The sequence below is a fragment of the Apodemus sylvaticus genome, chromosome 5, assembly GCF_947179515.1.
Source record: "Apodemus sylvaticus chromosome 5, mApoSyl1.1, whole genome shotgun sequence".
Taxonomy (NCBI): Eukaryota; Metazoa; Chordata; class Mammalia; order Rodentia; family Muridae; genus Apodemus; species Apodemus sylvaticus.
This window is the reverse complement of record NC_067476.1, coordinates 60294741-60311720: the sequence shown is the minus strand read 5'-3', so window position 1 is coordinate 60311720 and position 16980 is coordinate 60294741. Positions and strand designations below refer to the sequence as shown.

Here is a 16980-nt window from a genome sequence, read left to right as displayed (position 1 = left end):
TAATTTATAAAAGTAATCATAGGGTTCTTTTTCATTATTTTTTCACACTTTCTCTAGATTGTTGAATAAGTACCCTTGTTTTTCAGGACCAAAATCAATTCTACAAGAACAGCGTAAGTTTTTCTTCAGTAAGCACCCTTAGGTAAAACCTCCTATGTGCTGACAGCTCTAATTTGATCAAAAGATATTCTTGCTGGATGTCTACCTGGGCCTGAGTGAGAAAGGGAATCCCTTTTTTTGTTTTTGCAGGTTGTTACTAAGTTGACATCAGAAACCTCAGACATAACAGCTTCAAATTTCTTGATTGACCTGGCTTCTCTGGCATGGACTAGATCTACGGGTGGCCGCTGCATCAACATCTTTATGCCTTCAAATATTGGTGCAAATAGTATTTTGTGGCACCTCTCCTTGCTGAGATGACACAGCGAGTGCCAATAAATGTTCCTTGAGCAACTTATCAGTGATTTTGTCATGTCTTCTGTAAGGCTACCAAGACACTTTCACATCAAATGTGAATTTTCTAAAATTTCAGAACGGAAGCACACACTTTAGAAATTTACCTTTTATAAAAATTCTAACTTTTTTTCTCTGAAAATTCTTTAATAATCCCTACCACTAAAATTATCCAGAAAGATTACAAGATGGATATCACATGAGTGATGTTCATAATTTATATTCTACTGAGAATGAATGACCAGGATAGAATGGCTTGAAACACTGGGTTGTGTTTTAAATCTTCTGTTGCCACATAACCTAGTTTAAGATTAATTATTTTTACTCCAAGAAAAATTCCTTAAATATTTTAATTGTATTTTATTAACTTTAATGTGTGTATGTATGTATGTGTGTGTATGTGTATGGCTGCAGATGACAGAGCATGTTAAGGTAAGAGGCCAACTTGCAAAACTTGATATTCTCATATATATATATTCTCATATATATATTGTAGATTTTTTCTTTTTATTAGATATATTCTCATTTACATTTCAAATGTTGTCCCCTTTCCTGGTTCCACCTCCCCGAAAATCCCCAAACCCATTCCCCTCCCCCTGCTCACCAACCCACCCACCCCACTTCCCGGTCCTGGCATTCCCCTATACTTGGGGCATCCTGCCTTCTCAGGACCAAGGGCCTCTCCTCCACTGGATGTCCAACAAGGTCATCCTCTGCTGCATATGCATCTAGAGCCATAGGTCCCTCCATGTTTACTCTTTGGTTGGTGGTTTAGTCCCTGGGAACTCTAGGGTTACTGGGTGGTTCATATTCTTCCTCCTATGGCAGTGCAAAAGCCTTCAGCTCCTTGGGTACTTTCTCTAGCTCCTCCATTGGGGGCTCTGTGCTCACTTCAACGATTGGCTGAGAGTGTCCCCCTCTTGTCATGCACTGGCAGAGCCTCCCAGGTGACAGCTAAATCAGGCTCCTGTCAGCAAGCATTGGTTGGCATCCACAATAGAGTCTGGGTTTTGTAACTGTATATAGGATGGATTCCTAAATGGGGCAGTTTTATCCTCAGTCTCTGCTCCATACTTTTTCTCTATATCTCCTCCTGTGGGTATTTTGTTCCCCCTTCTAAGAAGGACCAGAGTATCCATACTTTGTTCTTCCTTCTTCTTGAGCTTAATTTGGTCTGTGAATTGCATCTTGGGTATTCCATGCTTCTTGGCTAATATCCACTTATCAGTGAGTGCATACCATTTGTGTTCTTTTATGATTGGGTTACCCCACTCAGGGTGATATTTTCTAGCTCCATCCATTTAAGAATTTCATTAATTCATTGATTTTAATAGCTGAGTTGTATTCCATTGTGTAAATGTACCACATTTTCTGTATCCATTCCTCTGTTGAAGGAAATCTGGGTTCTTTCCAGCTTCTGGCTACTATAAATATGGCTGCTATGAATATAATGGAGCATGTGTCCTTATTACATGCTGGCGAATCCTCTGGGTATATATCCAGGAGTGGTATAACAGGGTCCTCCTGTAGTACTATGTCCAATTTTCTGATGAACCAGACTGATTTCCAGAGTGGTTTAACCAGCTTGCAATCCCACAAGCAGTGAAGGAATGTTCTTTTTCCACATCCTTGCTAGCATTTACTGTCTCCTAAGGTTTGATCTTAGCCATTCTGACTGCTGTGAGATGAAATCTCATGGTTGTTTTGGTTTGCATTTCCCTGATGACTAAGGATGTTGAACATTTCTTTAGGTGCTTCTCAGCCATTTGATATTCCTCAGGAGAAAATTCTTTGTTTAAATCTGTACCTCATTTTAATAGGGTTATTTGCCTCTCTGGAGTCTAACTTCTTTAGTTCTTTGTATATATTGGATATTAGCCCTCTATCGGATGTAGGATTGATAAAGATCCTTTCCCAATTTGTTGGTTGTCATTTTGTCCTATTGACAGTATCTTTTGCCTTACAGAAACGCTGTAATTTTATGCGGTTCCATTTGTCAATTCTTGATCTTAGAGCATAAGCTATTGATGTTCTGTTCAGAAAAATTTCCCCTATACCCATGTGCTTAAAGCTCTTCCCCAGTTTCTTTTCTATTAGTTTCAGTGTGTCTGCTATGTAGATCCTTGATCCACTTGGACTTGAGCTTTGAATAAGGAGACATTCATCTGCACCGTTTGAACCAGCCCCATTTTGTGAAAAGGCTTTTTTTCCACTGGATGGTTTTAGCTCCTTTGTCAAAGATATAGTGACCATAGGTGTGTGGGTTCATTTCTAGGTCTTCAATTCTATTCCATTGATCTGCCCGCCTGCCACTGTATCAATACCATGCAGTTTTTAATCACTATTTCACTGTAGTACTACTGCTTGAGATTCAGGATACTGGTTCCCCAAGAAGTTCTTTTATTGTTGAGAATAGTTTTAGCTATCCTAAGTTTTTTGTTATTTCAGATGAATTTGAGAATTACTCTTCTAAGTCTATGAAGAATCGATTTGGAATTTTGATGGGGATTGCATTGAATCTGTAGATTGTTCTTAACAGATGGCCAATTTTACTATATTAATTCTGCCATTCCATGAGCATGGGAGATCTTTCCATCTTCTGAGGTCTTCTTTGATTTCTTTCTTCAGAAACTTGAAATTCTTATCATACAGATCTTTTACTTGTTTGGTTAGAGTCACACCAAGATACGTTATATTGTTTGTGACTATTGTGAAGGGAGTTGTTTCCTTAATTTCTCTCTCAACCTGCTTATTCTTTAAGTATAGGAAGGATACTAATTTCTTTTGAGTTAATTTTATATCTGGCCACTTTGCTGAAGTTGTTTTTCAGGTTTAGGAGTTCTCTGGTGGAGTTTTTGGGGTCACTAAAGTATACTATCATGTCATCTGCAAATAGTGTTAATTTGACTTCTTCCTTTCCAATTTGGATCCCTTTGACCTCCTTTTGTTGTCTAACTGCTCTAGCTAGAACTTCAAGTACTATATTGAATAAATATGGAGAGAGAGGGCAGCTGATGCTGAATTTTGTCAAATGCTTTTCAGTATCTAATGAAATGACCATGTGGGTTTTTTTTCTTTGCCTTTGTTTATGTAGTGGATTACATTGATGGATTTCTGTATATTGAACCATCCCTGCATTCCTGCGATGAAGCCTACTTGATCATGATAAATGATCATTTTGATATGTTCTTGGATTGGGTTGGCAAGAATTTTGAATATTTTTGCATCGATATTTGTATGGGAACTTGGTCTGAAGTTCTCTTTCTTGTTGGATCTTTGTGTGGTTTTGGTATCAGCAAAATTGTGGCTTCATAAAACGAGTTGTGTAGTGTTCATTCTCTTTTGGAGGTCTGAAAGAATTCTGCACTAAAGCAATCTGGTCCTGTGCTTTTTTTGGTTGGGAGACTTTCATTGACTGCTTCTATTTCTTTCTTTCTTTCTTTCTTTCTTTCTTTCTTTCTTTCTTTCTTTCTTTCTTTCTTTCTTTCTTTCTTTCTTTCTTTCTTTCTTTCTTTCTTTCTTTCTTTTTGTTGGTATTTTTGATTTGTTTTTTTTCCCCGAGACAGGGTTTCTCTGTATATCCCTGGCTGTCCTGGAACTCACTCTGTGGACCAGGCTGGTCTCAAACTCAGAAATCCTCCGCTTGCCTCTGCCTCCCAGAGTGCTGGGATTATAGGTGTGCGCCACCACTGCCCTGCTTCTATTTTTTTAGGGGTGATGAAATGGTTTAGATGATCTGATCCTGGTTTAACTTTGGTATTTGGTATTTGTCTAGAAAATTGTCCATTTCATCCAGATTTTCCAATTGTGCTGAGTATAGGCTTTTGTAGTAGGATCTGATGATATTTTTTATTTTCCTCAGTTTCTGTTGTTATATCTCCCTTTTCATTTCTGATTTTGTTAATTTGGATACCATCTCTGCCTTCTGGCTAGTCTGGCTAAGGGTTTATCTATCTTGTTGATTTTCTCAAGGAACCAGTTGCTCGTTTTGCTGATTCTTTGTATAGTTCTTTTTGTTTCCACTTGGTTGATTTCCACTCTGAGTTTGATGATTTCCTGCCATCTTCTCCTCTTGTGTATATTAGCTTCTTTCTGTTCTAGAGCTTTCAGGTGTGCTGTTAACCTGCTAGTGTAAGCTCTCTCCAGTTTCTTTTTGGAGGCACTCAGAGATATGATTTTTCCACTTAGGACTGCTTTTATCATGTCCCATAAGTTTGGGTATTTTGGGCCTTCATTTTCATTAAATTCTAAAAAGTCTTTGGTTTCTTTCCTTATTTCTTCCTTGACCAAGGTATCATTGAGTAGAACATTATTCAGTTTCATGTGTACGTGGGTTTTCTGTTGTTTTTGTTGATATTGAAGACCAGCCTTAATCTGTAGTGATCCTATCAAGGAGGCATGGGGTTATTGCAATCGTCTTTTATTGTTTGAGGCCTGTTTTGTGACCAATTATATGGTCAATTTTGGAGAATGTACAGTGAGGTGCTGAGAAGAAGGCATATTCTTTTGATTTAGGATGAAATGGCCTATTGATATCTGTTAAATCTGTTTGGTCCATAACTTCTGTTAGTTTCACTATGTCTCTGTTTAGTTTGTGTTTCCCTGATCTGTCCATTGATGAGAGTGGGTGTTGAATTCACCCACAATTATTATGTGAGGTGCAATGTACACTTTGAGCTTTAGTAAAGTTTCTTTTACGAATATGGGTGTCCTTGCATTTGAAGCATAGATGTTCAGAATTGAGAGTTCTTGGTAGATTTTTCCTTTGATGAGTATGAAGGGTCCTTCTGTGTCTTTTTGATGACTTTTGGTTGAAAGTCAATTTTATCCAATATTAGAATGGCTACTCCAGCTTGTTTCCTGGGGTCATTTGCTTGGAAAATTGTTTTCCAGCCTTTTACTCTGAGGTAGTGTTTGTCTTTGACACTGAGGTGCATTTCCTGTATGTGGCAAAATGCTGGGTCCTATTTACACATCCAGTCTGTTAGGCTATGAAGTTTTATCGGGGAATTGAGTCCATTGATGTTAAGAGGTATTAAGGAATAGTGATTGTTGCTTCCTGTTAATTTTGATGTTATTTTTATGTTTGTGTGGTTATCTTCTTTTGGGTTTTTTGAAAGATTACTTTCTTGCTTTTTCTATGGTGTAGTTTTCCTCCTTGTCTTGTCGTTTTCTATCTATTATCCTTTGTAAGGCTGGATTTGTGGAAAGATATTGTATAAATTTGGTTTTTTTCATGGAATATCTTGGTTTCTCTATCTATGGTGATTGAGAGTTTAGTAGTCTTGGCTGGCATTTGTGTTCTCTTAGGGACTATATGAGATCTGCCCAGGATCTTCTAGCTTTCATGGTCTCTGGTGAGAAGTCTGGTATAATTCTAATAGGTCTGCTTTTATATGTTACTTGAACTTTTCCCCTTACTGCTTTTAATATTCTTTCTTTGTTTAGTACATTTGTTGTTTTGATTATTATGTGATGGGAGAACTTTCTGTTCTGGTCTAGTCTGTTTGGAGTTTTGTGGGTTTCTTGTATGTTCATGAGCATCTCTTTCTTTATTAGGTTAGGGAAGTTTTCTTCCATAATTTTGTTGAAGATATTTACTGGCCCTTTAGGTTGTAATTCTTCACTCTCTTCTATACCTATAATCCTTAGGCTTGATTTTCTCATTGTGTCCTGGATTTCCTGGATATTTTGGGTTATAAGCGTTTTGCATTTTGCATTTCCATTGACTGTTGAGTCAATGTTTTCTATGGTATCTTCAGCACCTGAGATTCTTTCTTCTATCTCTTCCATTCTGTTTTTTTTATTAGATATATTTTTATTTACATTTCAAATGATTTCCCCTTTTCTAGCCCCCCACTCCCTGAAAGTCCCGCAAGTCCCCTTCTCTCCCCCTGTCCTCCCACCCACCCCTTCCCACTTCCCCGTTCTGGTTTTGCCAAATACTGCTTCACTGAGTCTTTCCAGAACAAGGGGCCACTCCTCCTTTCTTCTTGTACCTCATTTGATGTGTGGATTATGTTTTGGGTATTCCAGTTTTCTAGATTAATATCCACTTATTAGTGAGTGCATACCATGATTCCATTCTGTTTTTGATGATTGCTTCTATGACTCCTGATTTCTTTCCAAGGTTTTCTATCTCCAGAGTTGTCTTCCTTTGTTATTTCTTTATTGTTTCTACTTCCATTTTTAGATCCTGGATGGTTTTGTTCAGTTTCTTCACTTGTTTGTTTGTGTTTTCCTATAATTCTTTAAGGGATTTTTGTGTTTCCTCTTTAAGGACCTCTACCTCTTGACCCATGTTCCTGTATTTCTTTGAGGGATTTTTGTGTTTCTTCCTTAAGGGCTTCTACCTGTTGACTCATGTTCTCCTGTATTTCTTTAAGGGAGTTATTTATGTCCTTCTTGATGTCTTCTATCAGCATCATGAAATGTGATTTTAAATCCAGATCTTGATTTACCAGTGTGTTGGGGTATCCAAGACTTGCTGTTGTGGGAGAACTTGGTTCTGAAGATGCCATATTGCCTTGGTTTCTGTTGGTTTTGTTCTTGCATTTACCTTTTGCTATCTGGTTATCTCTGGTGCTTGCTGGTCTTGCTGTCTCTGACTGTGGCTTATCTCTCCTGCAAGCCTGTGTATCTTTACTCCTGGGAGACCCGATCTCTCTTGGAGGAATTTAGGTATGGAGTGCTATAATATAGGGCCAGCTCAGGTGTGCAGACAGAAACGAGAAGGATCCTGTCCCTAGCTGAACCTGTGTCCTGATGGCTCTGATCAGGTCTCTCTTGGGCCAGGAATTTGAAGAGAGGTGGTGGTCTTACCTGTGCATACAGGTATGTAGGCACTCCTGGGAAACCAGTTCTCTTATGGTAGTATTTGTGTATGTAGCTCTGTGACCAAGGATCACCTCTGGGTGCAGATGGAAATAGGAAGACTCCTATCCCAGGCTGTTCCTGGGTTCTTGTGTCCTCAGGGTTTTGGGCTGGTTCCTCTAAGCAGCAGTAGTGGTCCTACCTGTTATCTCAGGCTTCTCTGCACTCCTGGGAGGTTAACTATCTCCCTGTGCCACCAGCATCCCTTGTCCCAATAATCCCTCTATTTTTGATTCTAAAGCCAGAGCTACCTGGCCAAAGCGGCCTAGTTCTCCAGCTTGCTGGAACTAGACCATGCACCGCCCCCATTCTATTACATCATCACAAGTTTTCTGTTTTCCAAGTCCTTCACTAACTAAGCTTGGCTATCCTGGAACTTGTTCTATAGATTGACCTTAAACTCAGAGATCTGCATGACTAAGTCACTTGAATGCTAGGATAAAAGTGTGTACCACCACCTGTGAACTTAAGCTTTTCTCTATTTTGGAACCTGTCCTATACCAAACTGGCCTTGAACTCAGAGATCTGCTTGCCTCTGTTCTGGGATTAAAGATGTGTATCATCATGTTTGGACCTAAATTTAGCTGTGTGAGATCTTGCCCCAAAGTCACCATTCCTTAATTTGTTTATCTTCTTGAACATAGGATTCAGCTCCATTTCACCTCCTGGTGACCCTTGAACCATATATTTTATGTTTTTCTTTTTTCACCTTGCTTCTTTTCACTAAAATGTCCTTATAAGAGTTAACTTTAGTAACCACATAACAGAATTTATACTAGATTGTTTTGAGACTTCCTTTGTCAAAGAAATTAGTCTAAAGCTCCTCAGCTTAGCCTCAAGCAGATTCTTTGGACAAATGCAAAAAGCAGCCATGTTGTTCATCAAAATGTCTCTAGGCCACATACTAACATTCCTCTCCACTCTTGGGCCAGCAGATCGACACAGTTCAAATACCCTCAGCATCACCATCTTTCATATTCCTACTAAGATGTCCCATTAAACCCACTTAAGACATTCCATGACTTTCAAATCCAAAGTCCCCAAGTCCCATTTATCCAAACAAAAACATGGTCAGGCCTCTTGTTGAAATACCCCAGTCCCTAGTACCAATTTCTGTCTTAGTTATGGTTTTACTGCTCTGAACAGAGTTGACCAAGGCAACTCTTATAAGGACAACATTTAATAGGGTCTGGTTCAGTCCATTATCATCAAGGCAGGAACATGGCAGCACCCAAGAAGGCATGGCACAGGAGGAGCTAAGAGTTTAATATCTTGTTCCAAAGGCAAATAGAAGAAGACAGGCTCCTAGGAAGCTAGGATGAAGGTCTCAAAGCCCATACCCATGCTCATGATGACACACTTACTCCAACGAGGCCATACCACGAAATAGTGCCACTCCCTGGCCAAGCGTCTTCAAACTACCATAAGCACTATAAGAAGTAACCAGCTAAGAACAGTGTTAGAATAGCAATCCTATAAAGAATTATATTTTTATCAATGATCTAACTTTTCTTCATGAAGGAAAAAATGACCATATTATACAATCAGATTAAATCTAAAGTTAAGACATCTATGTACACCAAGGAAAGACATAAGGATCACAGAGATCAAATTATAACCAAGGAGGCAGAATAATACAGGCTTCAAATACAGAATTTTGAAACTGAAATGTTCAGTTCTGCTATTGTCATTAATACTTATATGTTTTTGAACAATTTCTTCTCTGAGCTGTGACTTCATAAATCATAAAGTAGTGGTCATTTTTAAAAGTCTGGCTCAGTAGCTGTAATAAACATTGAATGAGTGAGTGCATGAGAATTGTTTAGCTGTATTTTTTTACACTAATACTTAATCTTTGGGGCTTCTGAATACTTCAAAACAATTTGTAGAGCATAAGCAAGGCTTCTTTCTGTCTTAGTTAGGGTTTTACTGCTGTGAACAAATACAGTTGTGAACTGTGAACAGTTGACCAAGGCAACTCTTATAAGGACCATGTTTAATTGGAGCTGGGTGACAGGGGTAAAGTCCATTATCATAAAGTTAGGAGCATGGCAGCTCTCAATACAAAGTGATTATAGTACCTTTCCTTGATTCACCAATGTAGCCTTTCTCATATGTCTTGAAAGTGTCTCCCAAATCCACCTAGTGTCTCTATGGTGTCTATGAGAGACTGTCAGAATAAAATAACTTAGGTCAGAACTGTTGTCACAGTTGTCTAATGTGGAGAGATGTAAATTATTTAGTTTAAATTAGCTTTTAAGGAATTGAGGATTCTTCCCTTCCCCTAAGCACAAAACCCCTGGAGAAGAAAAGAGGTTCGAAAAATGTTTCTGTAGACCGGAGTGCTCTAAAAGAGGAGCTTTGTCATCCAGCAAATAGTTTATGAAATTTAAATTTGAAAGAAATATTTACTACCTATGTCTTGATCTCTTAAACTACAAATGTAATTTTATAAACATATATATTTATATACATATTCATAATTTTTAATAATTTTTCTTATTAACTATGGGAATTGTGGAAGTTCCCAGAGATCATGCAGAAAGATTCAAAACTGAACTGTTGATTTTTCTCATTTATATTTAATTTTTGTATTTTATTCCTTCTTCAATATCATTAGATAAATGTATAACTATCCAATTATAAAAAGCAAGGGAAAAGCAAAGATATTTGTAGTTTCTTTCCAAGTGAAGTTGAGTTCAAAAATATTCAAAGGGAAATGGAGAAAACCTTCAAGGATCTGAGGCTGCAACTTTATTATAGTGTCATTTCTTTCTTTTCTTTTCCTTTTTTGTTTCTTATAGACAGAGTTTCTCTGTGTAGTCCTGGCTGTCCTGGAACTCAGTTTGAAAACCAGGCTGCTCTTAAACTCACAGAGATCCTCCTGGGATTAAAGGCATGTGGCACCATTGTCCCATTTACAATGTCATTTTTAAAACAGCCTGGCATGGTGGCTCATGTCTCTTATGCCACCACTTGAACAGCAAAACTCTGTGAATCCAGCCCAATCTACATAGTACACTGTAGGACAGCCAAGATTATGTAGTGTGACTGTCTCAAAAACAGCATACAGACGAGGCTCAGTTGGATGGTGAAAGGTTCAGACCTGCATTTCCAGCTACTCTGAAGTTGAGGCAAGGGAATATCAAGTTCAAAATGGGGCTGGGTTCTAAAGTACACAAAATCAACCTAGAGAAACCAACAAAATTCTCTTTCAAAACATTCAGTGGTGGAACAGTTGCCTACCGTGTGCCAATCCCTAAATTAGTGCCTAGCATGACAATAACAACAACAAAATAATTAACAAAATCAACACTGTAAGCCAAGGCCCTTCTTCAGCTTGAAAGCTGGAGATAAGTGGTTTTGGTAGGCTTGTATTAGGTTTTAGTTAAATCTACAACATTTGGTAAAGGTAATAAGACATACAGGCCACAGATCACTCAGTGGTATCTGCTTACCACTCTGGAGATAGAATTTCCTTTGTATGGCCTTGTATCTCACATCACCCTCTGTGTTCAGTTAATCTGAGAAAATCTATAGATATTAATAAGGAGTTGAAGCATTGTTAAATAAAACCAATGAACACTAAGACAATAACTTTGATGTTAGTTTGATGGAAAAATACTACAACACCCACAATTTATTTTAAATCACTTAACTTCCATCATGAGCACGACCCTATCACATGAATCTGTAGAGGTCAAAAATTCCATCATTATTGAACTACAAACTACTTCACAGCTAATTGCTCGATATGCTTTTTCATTTTAAATAATGAATTTGCAAATGTATTGCAACTGGAACAACTTACATGAACATACAAGGAAACAATTACTTCCATTACTTCATTCAAAAAATTGTAGTTGAATGAGACTCTTGACATACCTTTTAAAATAATCCCTTCCCATAGTCAGCAACATTAGATAAGAGTATATGCACAGGAGATAAATGCCATGGGGTGATGTTCTTAAAAACAGAAGTGTCTTCCTCATTCCAGGTACTAGGGTAGCTGTTTAGGAGTAATTTCTTTCTTGGCTGATCTGAGGATTCATATAGATAAGTACCAAACCCTGTAAGCCTTCTGAGATGTGTTGACATAAAGTTAATATAAACAACTGCTATAAAAGCAAAATGTTGGGAGATATTGTACAGTTTATATTTGATTCTATGTGTGAATTTGTCAATCAGTATTTACAGAATAGCATAAGGACCATCTAGTAGTGGCTAGATTTTAGATCATGAATCTCATGAGGATTTGCTAGATTTTTTTCCCCAAGTCTCATTCATACACATTTGTCGAAAATTGAGTATCTCAGCCTCATAATGACTGTAAGTAATTTTAGCCTTCACAAGGTAAATGAAAATAAAGGAAGAGGAAGGGGAAAACACTGTAAGCATCAAATAATCACTGAAGAGAATACCTCAGACTCAAATAGTATGTAAGAGCAGAGAGTTTTATTCTGCAGAAATTACCAGCAAGCAGAGGTGAACCATTCATCAAAATGGCAATGTGGAGGTGAGCTTGAAGGCTCAATTTAAAGCAAATTAGGGGAATCAGGGATGGGTACATGACCTTTATCCTGATTGATTGGCTTTATCTCTAGGGATAGGGGTGTCTCTGGGATTTTAGCTAGGGTTCTGGGGACTTTCTAGAACCATTACTGTCTAACTATTCTTTATGTGGACCAAATGGCAGAGCAACTCTTGGTTGGCTGCCTGTGGTCTGTGGTTTTTTCTGGAACTGGTCTGTTCGGTTCTGGGAAATAGAAACTTAGGCCTAGTCCCCTGAACTGGCATCTCCCAGCCTGTCATGGAGTCAGTCTAGCTCCTCCCTCTCAAACCCAATCCTGATAATTGGAAAAAATAGATACACACACAGTCTCCAGAGTCTCATCCTCCCATGTTGGGAACACACAATGTTGTTTCCATTCAGCTGTTGACCAATTATATACTTGTTGAATATTAAAATGAAAAGGTGTGCTATCTGCAGTCTACAGGTTAGAGACAAGGTCTTACCCTGGCTGTGACTGATTCTGCAAGGTGATCACTGTGTAAAGTTACAGATCACTGAGATATGCTGTAAGTGTCCGGTCTGGGTAGAAAGCTGAAAAACTTATCAAAACAAATACCAGCATTCACACAGTTTTATTTCTTGAGTAGAGAGAACCACAGATGTAGAGATTTTAAATTACTTCTTCCAGTGGCCCAAGCCTTGGGATTTCTCTTTCACATGTTAGCATCTCTTTACTTTGAAAGTCTCAAGTGTATAGGACTTGTGTGTGTGTTGAATTTTTGTTTGTATTTTGATTAATTCTTAGCTGATCTTTTATTAAAGTATTTACAGCCAAGGACACTAATGAAAAGAGAATTCTGTTTTTTGTTTGTTTGTGTTTATTGTTTTGTTTATAACAAAACACTGCTTACACTTTTTGCTGTTAAACTGCTCTATCATCCCCCAGGGAACTGAGTTCAAAAAATTTTTTTTTAGTTTTTCTTAGCATAAAAATGAAAAATTACCATATTTGGCTCACAAATCTCTTCTTGAAACATTATAATGCTATTTTTCCAGACTACTAAGAATTCTCTTGCTCTTGCAAATATGAGTAAACTTACCCTCTTGGGTCAGGGAATAAAACTGTGTGAACAACATTTTCAGGTTTGTGAAACAAGGTAGCTCTGCAGTAGAAGGATCAGATATACTCCTTATATGAATAAACTTTTTGTGCAAAATGAAATTGATGATCTAGTGGTAAGAAATGAGGCTGACTAAAAATATTCTTTATAACTCCGTGTTTGCTGTTGCTGTTAGTACTAATTCAATACGTCATTCTCAGCAAGTGTTGCTTTTTATGCCTCTTCTTGCCCAGATTGCCCGGGATTTAATTAAATTAGGACATGTTGACACATTTGTGTTAAAGTAGAAACAGATTTCATCAAGAACTTAAGATAGAAAGGTTACTATATGCTAAGTCCTTTTAAACAATCTGAATTTAAATTTTAACTATATTGTTATTATACCCATCTTGGAGCTGCACTTAAAATATGTAAATCCAGGGCTAGTCAAATGACTCAGTGGGTGAAAGCACTTACCATCCATGTAAGTGGAAGGAGAGATCTGCCTCCTCTCCTGTAAGTTGTTTTGTGACCTCTACGTGCTCCTGTTCCAACTAAATAAATACATACAATACAGGTATAACATTTATTATTTCATTATTATTAACAATTATCATTAATAATATCTTAAAATATAATATAAAAATAATATTTATATATAATTTTAGATATATAAACCTGGAATTCTATGGAAAAATGAATCCCATAGGCTGTAATATGAATTCATCAGATTTTGAGTTCTCACATTGTTAAATACAGCAATTTGGGAAATGGTTCCTTATGGTAGTAACATTGTGCTGTGCAATGTCACACTAAAATCAAAAGCATCTTTTTTTTTTAACTTTTAAAATGAACAGAAATGGCAACATATAGGCAGGTTTAGGAAATTATGCCTGCATGATTGTGCTGTGCCACTCAAATTGAGGATGTGATTCCTATGTCTTCCCACATTTCCAGCTGTTCTCCATGAACAGGAGAACGAAAGTGACTCCATTGTTCTTATATAGAACAGGACATATGATTTTCTTTTTCAGTACTGTGACAAAACCAAGTTTAGTTATATCCACCAGTCTCCCAGCCAGGAGCAAAGTAGATTGCTACATCAATAATTGGGAATTTTTTAATCAAGATCAATTGAATGTTTCTGTTTATTTACCAGACTGAAATTTAAGAAATTTTAGTTCATCAGAGTACTTCCAGAACAGCTGAAATGTTTAGCCCCTTTGCACTTTATTATTTCCAAGTTTCATTCCTGAAATTGATTTTGCTAAATGTACACAAGACTGGTAATACGAGGTACTGTTCTACTTATAAAAAATAAAGAAAAGAAAAAATAACACACCTTTTAGATTCAGTTTTTGTCATTTTATTCTGATAACAATTAAACACCCATCCAAATATGTCTTGCCCAAACACTTTTGGGTGTGGAGTCTTCTCTGGAGACCTCCCAGGGATCACGCCCTTAAAGAAAATGGATACTTCTTTTCCAGTTGCTATCAAATGGCAGTAACACCCTAGGCTTAGGGTGGGTCTTGATGTCAACCCCCTTGCTCCTCATGCCAAGATATTTTTCTGGCTTGAGCTTGTACAGGTTTTTAACACTGTCACAATCTCTATGGATTCATATATGCAACTACTGTCGGAATATATACTTATGCAGCCATTTGGAATCAATGTGGAGACTCCTCAAAAACGTAGAAATAGATCTTCCACATAATCAAGTTATATAACTCTTAGGGATCTTCCCAAAGGGCTGTCTATCTTATTACAGAGATACTTGCTCACATGTGTCTGCTGCTGCTCTAATTCAAATATCCAGGTAATGGAAACAGTGGAGATGTCCCTCCACTGAGGAATGGATAAAAAAAATGTGATGCATTGGCACAAAGAGACATTATTCCACTGCTGAGAAAAATGAAACTATGAAACTCACAGGTAAATGGATAGAACTGGAAACAATCAGTGTGAACAAAGTGAACCAAACCCAGAAAAACGGACATCACACTCTTCTCTCACAAGTGGATGTTAGCACCTGAAATACTCACAAAGGTTAGGAAACTAATAAGGGGACATAGAGACGAGGAATCTTTCCAAGGAAGGAGATAGAGCACAGTAATATAAAGAAACAGGAATATGAAACAGGAAGTATCAAATGCTGCAATGGGAATAGGAGGACATGGGGAAGGGACAACTGACACTAAAGACCTTCTGAAGAAGCCATATGGAAACCTACTACTGTGGAAGTTTCATTTTATATATATATATATATATATATATATATATATATATATATATATATATATAATGGAACCCCCCAATAATACAGAGACAGTGCCCCAACTAGATACCATGTGTTAGTAAATAAAGCCCTTCCTGTACCCTTGGTAACATGGCCTCTCCTTGAGACTACTAACTTACCTGACCTAAAACTTTTCTCAGCATATGTTCCATGTTCTAGACATCTTTAACCTCTCAGAGACTTCAAATCATGTTCCTCTTCATTCTCACAGCTTCTGACATTGTGCCTTAAAGGCCAGAATACAAGGACTTCAGCCATGCCCCATATTGTGTGTACTTGCTAAACCTTCATGATTCTGCATCATCCCTAGTCCCTTTCATGCTGCATGCCTGCAAAGCATCATCTGAACAACGCAGATATTTGCTGTCAGCTCAAGTAATGCCTGGGATCACATGGGCCATGTCTGCAGAAGTTTCTGTGTACTCTTCAAATGAAGAGCCAGGTGAAACATTTCCCTGGGTTGTGGTTCCATTTTCTCCTCAGAGGCTGGTGGCCAACAGCCTGAGAAGACAAAGGAACAGAGGCAGAAAGCAGGGTTCAGATGGCCGTGTGTATGGAATAATGACCTCTAGAGACAGCTGCAGCAAGACAAGTCTACTAAATTTTTTCAGAGTTAGGGTAAATAGGGGCTTTTTTAGAGATATGGGTGGAAAGGGCTAAAATTGTTTTTAGCATCAAGCAAGCAGAAAGGACTGATTAGTTCTAATACAGCACTGAATAATCATGCAGGCAAAACATCAGAGTGGGGTGTGTGTGTGTGTGTGTGTGTGTGTGTGTGTGTGTGTGTGTGTGTTGAGTTATGCAGCTTTTCAGAGAGCTCTGTACCAGGTCACGTTTCAGACAAAGCGAGCCACCTGTGTTCAGGGACACTCTCCAAGTAAAAGACTCACTCCAGGCAGAGGCAGAGACAGGGATGCCCCCACTGAAAAAGGGAGCCCCCTGTTTTGTGCAGAGCTCCTAAATCCATCTGCTCATGGGGGGGGTGCTACTATAATAGCAGAGTTTCCTCAAACTAGGTCACTCTATGCTAGAAGAACATTCTATATTCAACCCTTAGACCTTTGAACTTGGTCAAGGTATTCTCAAGATATCATTCCTATTTTATTGCCTCAGTACAAAGTATTTGGCGGTGGTCGATTATTGTTATTATTATTATTATTATTAGTAGTAGTAGTAGTGGTAGTAGTTATTACTATTTCTCTTCTTCCGCCTTCTTTTTCTTAAATTCTTCTTTTCTCTTAATTTTGCAGTACTGAGGATTGGACCTATGGCCTTGGATATATTAGTTCCACACTTTACCACATGGCTATATCTCAAGATCTTTTGCTTCTTTATAGTTTCAGTATCTCTTTAGCAACCACATCTTCCTTGATCTCCACATCATCATCATCATCATCATCATCATCATCATCATCATTATTACTATTACTATTACCTTTTTGGGTTTTCAAGACAGGGTTTCCCTGGGAAGTCCTGGATATCCTGGATCTCACTCTATATGCCAGCCTAGCCCAGAACTCAGACATCTGCCTGCCTTTGCTTCCCTAGTTCTGGTGTTGAAGGCATGCGCCACAACGGCCCGGCTGATCTCATCTTTAAACACTTGAATTTTCTGAGAAATTTTCAAGTTTTCTAATGCTTCAGATTCACTTTTTGTTTCCAACTTTCATTGTAATGAAAACAGCTAGCAATATTTAAACTATGGGCTAAATGCATTGAAATTTCCTCTTTGTTTTAGAATT

General features: G+C 37.9%; 1 protein-coding gene across 2 annotated transcripts in view; it reads left to right on the top strand.

Moving 5' to 3' along the window:
- Positions 1-16980, top strand: part of Pde1a (phosphodiesterase 1A) — a 201019-nt gene that overhangs the window by 179866 nt on the left and 4173 nt on the right. The window contains exon 14 of one of the 2 annotated variants that reach the window (XM_052182787.1): positions 250-457. The exons of the other annotated variant lie outside the window; for it this stretch is intronic. Coding sequence (XP_052038747.1) covers positions 250-260 — 11 coding nt within the window. The 3' untranslated portion in view covers positions 261-457. Of the gene's footprint in view, positions 1-249; positions 458-16980 lie in introns of those variants that run through there. 2 annotated transcript variants of the gene reach the window in all.